The sequence below is a fragment of the Cystoisospora suis genome (assembly GCF_002600585.1).
Source record: "Cystoisospora suis strain Wien I chromosome Unknown contig_2696, whole genome shotgun sequence".
NCBI classification, from domain to species: Eukaryota; Apicomplexa; class Conoidasida; order Eucoccidiorida; family Sarcocystidae; genus Cystoisospora; species Cystoisospora suis.
In genome coordinates, this window is record NW_027155492.1 from 459 (window position 1) to 8,147 (window position 7,689).

Genomic DNA, 7,689 nt, shown 5'->3' on the forward strand with positions numbered 1-7,689 from the left:
TAGACATACACATATATACATATATCTCTAGATATATATTATGTATACAGATAGTTCTGTATACACTAACTATGGGGTGTATGTACACCTGAGAAAGAAAGCTCTTTTTCTTGGTATTCTTTTTTTCCTTCTTTTCTTTGTTTACTCAATTCAGCTACAACGCGAAATATGCTTTTCTTCTACTTCTTCTTGCAAATCTATCCTCTGGCAGTTTCTTTCTTCTTTCTTTCTTTCTTTCTTTGTTTCTTTGTAGCTCCGGGTGCCTTTATTTCAAGCGCATGCAATGAGAACAAGAGGAGAGGCCGAGACCCCTCGCCTCTTTCTTTTTCTGTCTTTCGCTTCTTTTCTCCTCCTCTTTCCTTTTTTCTTTTTCTTGTTCTCTCGGCATGTCTCCAATTGTTGGGTTTGGCTTTCTTTCTCTATCCTCTTCTGCACCGAGAATTTAGCGCGACGTCAGCATCTAAGGAGAGAAGAACTTTTCTTCTTCTTTCTCTCTTCTTCTCTCATCTCCTTATCGCGTAGGTAGATCGCTCATACAAACCTGAAGACAAACCAAAAGACGCTCAGGTGTACATACACTCAAGTGCAGATCAATTGCAGATAGCTAAATAGATTAAAGATAGATAGATTGAAGATAGATTAAAGATAGATTAAAGATAGATTAAAGATAGATATGTTTGATAGGCGGATGTGTAGTGGCTGTCTTGCTGACGTATCTTCCTCCATTTGTGTTTCTCGGTGGGGGTGTGCGTCGTCTTCTGTTCCTCAAGCTTTCTTTTTCTTTTTCTTCTTCTCTTCTTTTGACCCTCTCCCTTCTTTTCAACTCTTCTCTCCAGAGATTGCATACATATATTCAATATGTATATGTATATAGACATATCTATATATAGATATGTGCTGCGGATACATATCTATCTATATACATATATGTCCCCATATATATATATATATATGTGTATAGATATCTTAGATGCGTAGGGGTGGAGAGGGGAGACTTGAAGATAGATGATCCTCCTACACACCCCGCAGTAGTGAAGACACAGGCAACCGAAGATCTCTCAACTCCCTTCACTAAAGAAAGAAAGAAAGAAAGAAAGAGTGAGAAAGAAAGAAAGAGAAAGAAAGGCCATTTTTTGTTCGAGAAAGAAAGAGTGAGAGCGAGAGAGAGAAAGAGAGAAAGGCTATCTATATGTTTCTATATATGTGTGTGCGGGCAGATATCTGCATTAGTGTTTGGCTGTATGTTTGATGCGTGCAGGTGTCTTCATTTATATCGACATATATCAAAATGTAGACATGTCTTACTTCTTTCTTCTCGTGATCCGCCCTCTCCTCCTATTCTTCTTCCTTTTTATCTTTCTTTAACTTTGATAGAAATGTTGTTTCATCTTCTTATCTCTCTTCCTGTGTCGTTTCTTCTTCTTCTTCCCTTTGTCTCTATTCTTAACTCTTTCTCATCTTCTTCTTCTTCTGACTATGGGGCGGGTGATGGAAGCAGTTTCTTCTTTTCTTCTTTTCTTGCTGGACCTCTCACAGCTCTCTTCGTCTCCTTTCCTTTTCCTTCTTTGTCGGATTGCTATGTCTGGATCTCTTCTTTTCTTCTTTCCATCTTCTTTCATTTTCTTCTTCTCTTCTTATTCGCCATTCATGCGCAACTTCAGCAGTATGCCAATCCCGCCGAATCCCTAGCTGTCTCTGCGTCGCTAGCTCAGCTAGCCAACATGTCTACTGATATGTCCAACAAGACACAACAGCTCAACCAACTTCAGTTCACTTCTCCAAGACAGAAAGGAAGATCCTTCGATAACCTAGTAAGAAGAAAGAAAGAGTGAGAAAGAATGAAAGGGATTAGTTGTCTATCTCTTCTCTTTGTATGTCTTGTCTCTACTTTGTAGCGAGGCGATCCAATAGATACACACGAGAAATATCCTCGTGGCGATCTATATATATATGTATATGCTTGTATAGATGGATTGATAGAGAGAGAGATTGATCTTTCGCTTCTTTTCTTCTTCTTCTTCCTGTCTTGCTAGAGGTTTGGGTCCTTGTCTTTCGGTGGTGTATCTACACCTCCGATTAGATGTTTAATTTTGTATTTCAATTGTGTTGTATCTACATACACCTGCCTATATGTGTAGATCGATAGGAGATCTGTATCTCCCGTTCTGACGAAAGCTCTATGTGATCTATCCGGGCATTTTCACGTCTCTTCTACACATCTTGACACTTCCTTTCCTGTATATCTTTCAGTATCTATATATCTATATATGACTATATACGTCTATCTACAGGTCTGTATCTCCATCTATATATGTCTATCCATGTATATCGATTAGCTTTACATAACTCTTTCCTATCGACCTCTCTGTATCTCTCATCTTCTTTCTTCTCTAACTCCTTCCAAATCGCTCCTTTCTTGATCTTTGTTCTTCTTCTTCTTTCTTCTCTTCTGTCTTTTCGCCTTGTATAGATTCTTCTTTCTCGATGGTTGCGTGACTGCGCAAAGGCGTTAGAGATATCTCTCTTTTCTCCTGACACTTTTTACTTCAAAAGTTATGTCCGAAAGAGACATGAAGAAGAGGCCGAAAGAAAGAGACTATCTGTCTTTTCTTCTTCTTCTATCTCTTCGTCTCCGTCGCCGTCGTTGGCAGGGAGAGAAAGAAGAGAAGGCGAGAGAGGTCAAGACGGAGGAGAAGAAGAAGAGAGAAGAAGAGAAAGAGCGAGAGATGTGGGGAGGAAAACAGAAATCCTCCAAACCAGAGGCGCAGTTCGATGGAGTCAATTCCTAGAGACCAATGAGTCCCCTCTCACACTTCAGGTAAGAAAGAAAGAGAAAGAAAGAAAGAAGAAAGAGAAAGAAAGAAGAAAGAGAAAGAAAGAAGAAAGAGAAAGAGGAGCAGGGTGTGTGTGTGAAGAGAGACATATATCAAAATGGATAGATAGATAGATAGTGTTTCTGTCTCCAGTGTGGTGTATGTACACTTCACATTTCATGCTCTTCCTCTTTATTTTGAAGCCACGGACAACATGAATTGCGTTTCTCCCCGTAAGTCAACCTTATCTTTTCTTTTTTCCTTCGTCTTTTCACATCTTTCTTTCTTTCCCCCTTTTCACTTTCTCGTGTGCAGAGAGAGAGATGTCCGCTTGTCCCTGCTTTAGAGGAGTTCTTTTCTGACTGCCGCTACGACGATCAGTTTCCTTTAACTTTAGTCCCGAGAAGCTATGATCGAAGCTTCCCTATCAAGAAAGAAACTCAGAAAGCAGGAAGTTCTTTTCTCCAAACTTCCACGAGAGAAGGAGAAGAGACGCATGCAGGGAGTGTCCCTCGTAGAGAGACAGCAAATCTGGTCGGGGAGGTTATGATAGAAAGAAAGTTATTTGGCTCTCCCAGTGTAAGCTCCTCTTCTTTCTTCTTTGTCTTCTTGAAATCTCGCTTCTCTAAGGACTTCTTCTCTGTAGGCTCGCTGAGTCGTCTTATGTGTCTTCGAATCTACACACGTACCTATAGGGTATATACACATGGCTAATCTCTCTATAGCGATGGTCTCTCTTTCAGACGCCGTATATATATCTATATGTAAAATATATACAGGCTCTATGTATCTACGGGGGTGGGTATATGTTGCCGTCATACACCATGTAGATACGGACACACGTATACGGATATATGATATATATATCTATATATACATGTATATGCATATTTGTATGTATACATAGATATATCTGTATATCTCTATGTATGTATGTGTATGTCTATGTAGGGTTTTTATATAGAGAGCAGGAGCTGTGGAGGGAAAAGAGGCAGCGGGAGTTAGAAGGGAATAGTCAAATGCAGATAGAAGAAGAAGAAGCAAAGAAAGACAACTGAACCCCCTTGATCGCTTCTATTAGGAAGTGAAGGAGATAATAGACAGAGATATGAAAATAGATAGAGATATATATCTATCTATATCTATATAGATGTATATGTATGATAGTCCTCTCATGTGTCGAAGGCTTAGGAGGTCGTAAATCTTATGCGAAGAGAACTTGCGAAGGTTTGGACGTGGGGTGTATATACAGCCCTACTAACGGCTACACGAATCGCTTTGAACTTTGGACTCTTTTCTTTCTTTCTTTTCCTCAATCTTTTCTTATGAAGTTAAAGAAAAGAAAAGGAAAGAAAACATTTGTCGGTTTCGCTTCTCTGTGTATCATGTATCCACATATATATCTGTGTATATCTTATATTTGTATAGAAATTCTCTTCGTTAACGTATCTATCTATGTGCATTCAAATATCTATAGAGATATATACATCTTTCCGTCTCTCGGCCTATATGTGAACGTAGTTATGTATCTTCCTATCTTTAGTCTGCTTGCAAGCTATCTCTCTTTTTCTCTTCTTCTTGTTGCTGCCTTTTCATACACAGCTCAGGTGTATGTACACCTGAGCAGTGGAACTCTATGTCTTTCATTTTTCTCACTAATTCCCTTCTTGAATGCATTCATCTTCCTTTCTTTCTTTTCTTTTTCATCCTTTCCTTCTTTCATTCATTTCTTTGCCTTCTTTGCTCTTTCTCCTTTCTTTCTTTCCTTCTTTATCCTTCTTCAGGTCTTTTGTGTCTATTACGAAAATCTCGTTTTAGATGCATGCGAGTACTACATAGGAGTTCTTCAGACTCTTCAGCAGTCTCAGCTTTTCTTCTCTCCCTTATACGATAAATCTGCGCCACGAGACTCTTCTTCGTCTTCTTCCTTCTTCTTCTCTTCTTCTCCTTGTAAGAGGCGCTACGAAAGAGGAGAAGATTTCTATACCAATGCAAATCTCTCTTCTTTTCAACGGCAAAAAGCTGCCGCTGACCAACTGGTAAGAAAACAGAAGAAAGAAAGAAAGAAAGTTAAAGAAAGAAAGAAAGAACCTACGGAGTGTTACTTGAATCTGGATGTATATCTGAATACATACATAGGTCTGTATAGATACATCTATATATATATATATATATATAGATGTATATACATGTCTATCTTGTTCACATTTGGATAGAGAGAACAGGCAGAAGAAGAAGAAGAAAGAGAGAGAGAGAGGAAAAAATTCCGAAGCATGATCTCGACACTTGTTGAAGTCATTTATGCAATAGGTCTGTTAACGAAGAGAGACAGACAAGAAGAAAAAGAAGAAAAGAAAGAGAAGATTGCTTTGAAGTGTATCTTTTAATCTTGTTTTGAATCGACGTCTCTTTCTTTCTCTCTCTCTTTCTCTTTCATTCCTTCTCTCTCTTTCTTTCTTTCTTTCTTGCTTGTTCTCCCTTTCGTTCTTTCCCAGATGAGAGTGAAGATGATCTTTCTCTCAAGATATCTTTCTTTCTTTCTTTCCGTTTTCATTGCTCTTTGCATCTAGGCCTTTTCTACCTTTGCGTCTCCCTCTTCTTCTTCTTCGGTCCGTCACAGAAAGAAGGAAGAGCAAGAAGAAGCAAAAGAGAGAGAGAAGATTCAACAGGCGAGACATCGCGCATGCAGTGCAGTCATAAAGTCAAAGACCAATCGAGAAGAAAAGCAGCGCCAGGATGCACCTTCTTCTTCTTTCTCTTTCGCTAGCAAAGTCCGAGACTTCGCTGAACAGGAGGAAGAAACGAAGAAGAAGAAGCGACACGCTCTCGTTCTTCTCTTCATTTCTCTTCTTTCTTGGCTCTCTTCTTTCTATCACATCTGCGTGAAGAAGCCGTTTCTCTCTTTCCTTTCTTTCCTCGACCTCCTAGACGAAGAGGAAGAAGAAGAAGGAGAGAGTTATTTAACGAGAGAGAGAGAAGGAGGTCTCACTTCACTCGAAGAAAAAGAGACAAGAGAAAAGAAGAAGAGAAGAAGAAGAAGCAGAAGCGAAAAAGGCCTCGTGTATGAAGTGGAGCAAAGAGAAGTATGTGTCTTATCAGGTGTCTGTGCATGTGCTTTAGAGGGCTATACGCTGTGGCTATGCTTGAAAGCGAAAGTCGAAGAGGAAGAAGAAGAGGAAGAGGAAGAAGAAAGAAGAGCTAAAGGACCAGAGGGAGGAAGAAGAGGAGAAGAGGCAGAAGAGAGAAGAGAAATCTTAGGCGCTTCAACAAGAGGAAAGAAGAGAAACGATTTGTACTATCACCCTCTCCTCGGTGACTCCACATACTCAAGTAAGAAGAAAAAGCTCTTCTCTTTCCCTCTCTTTTCTTCTCTCTCTCTCTTTCTCTCTTTCTCTTTTCTTCTCTTTCTCTTCTTCTTCTCCTCTCCTTGTGGGGTCTCTTTGTGTGACTGCTCTGAAATAGAGAACTACGAAAGAAAGAGTGAAGAAGAAAGAAAGAAAGAGGGACGTTTTTTCTTTCATGCCGAATGTCTCTTCCTCTCTTTCTTACTCTTCTGATCTATCTTCTTCCTTCGTTTCTTTCTCACCTCTCTTCTGATCTGTCTTTTCTTTCTTTCTATCTATCTTTTCATTTCTTTCTTCTCCCTCGAACTTTTTCTTTCCCTGCATGCAGTTTTGGAGGCGAGGAGGTTTGCTTCGCTTGACTCGTCCGCTGCGAAGGTCGCCGTCAAAATGGTATCTAACCCATCGACACATACATCAACCTACACATATACACACATGCATATACATATACACATATATATATATATATATATATATGAATATGTGCATGGATGAATATGTATGAATATGTATGTACAAGTGTTTATGCCTATGTATGCGTATGTCTGGGTATTTATGTCTGTGTATTTATGTCTGTCTATGTAGTCTGAGGGTGATCTGAACTTGTTGATTTGCGTGTAGCCACCACATAGGTAGACAGCTAGCCACACAGGCTGTCTTCTCTCTAGCTAAGAGGATCGAAATGTGTATGTGACCTTGTCTTTGGAGACGCTTAGAGAATAATGGCTAGGGGATAAGATACAGAGATCCACATAGAAAAAGAAACGACGCGAAAAGAAGAAGAAGAAGATGAATAAGGAGTCTTTCTATATAGTTAAGTTAGATAAATAGCGATGTAAATCTGTGCGCTTGCTTTGAAGAAAGAAGAGAAGAGTAGCTTTTTCTCTCACCCCAAGATACAAGGGAGAGCTTCGGCCTTCTATAGACCTCTCTATATATATACATATAACGTTGCCCCTCCCTTTTAGCTACCTCTTCAGCGAGGGAAGAAGAAGAGTCTATCCATCTCTATACCCTTCTGCTTGTCTTTATTTATTTTTCTATCTATCGTCTTCATGTTCTGTAGGTGGTTAGATAGGGGTGAAGAGGAGTCAGTCCCTCTCTTAGCTAGATCTGCATGCACCTTATGCTAGGAGGAAGACTATGGAGAGACACGCATGTTCTCGCGTTTCTCTCATACACATAGATAGATTAAAGATAGAAAAGTAGATAGATTAAAGATAGATGAAAGATAGATAGATAGATAGATATATAGATTAAAGATAGATAGATAGATATATTACAGATAGATTAAAGATAGATAGATAGAGGTGCGTCTGAGTATATATACACCCCTATGTCTATACATCCTTAAGGTATTTAAAGATGCTCTGAAGAATGCAGTAGAAGGTATGCGTCTTTCACATCTTCATAAAAGCTCTCCACGATTTCTTAGCTCTATCTTTCTCTCTTATCTCTATCTTTCTTTTGCTTGTCTTTCTCAGTTGGAAGTGTTACGAGAGCAGGATAAGGGGATCAGTAGGAATGGTAGT

At 39.3% G+C, this 7,689-nt stretch overlaps 1 protein-coding gene across 1 annotated transcript; it reads left to right on the top strand.

Moving 5' to 3' along the window:
• Nucleotides 1-255: 255 nt before the first annotated feature.
• On the top strand, nucleotides 256-6,547 carry CSUI_005588 (uncharacterized protein; the record flags this gene model as incomplete). Its single annotated transcript, XM_068065760.1, has 7 exons — nucleotides 256-518; nucleotides 1,259-1,811; nucleotides 2,471-2,818; nucleotides 3,129-3,392; nucleotides 4,598-4,852; nucleotides 5,384-6,143; nucleotides 6,486-6,547. Coding segments are annotated over 7 exons (2,505 nt in total), but the record flags the coding sequence as incomplete, so codon positions are not given.
• Between the last annotated feature and the right edge of the window lie 1,142 nt (nucleotides 6,548-7,689).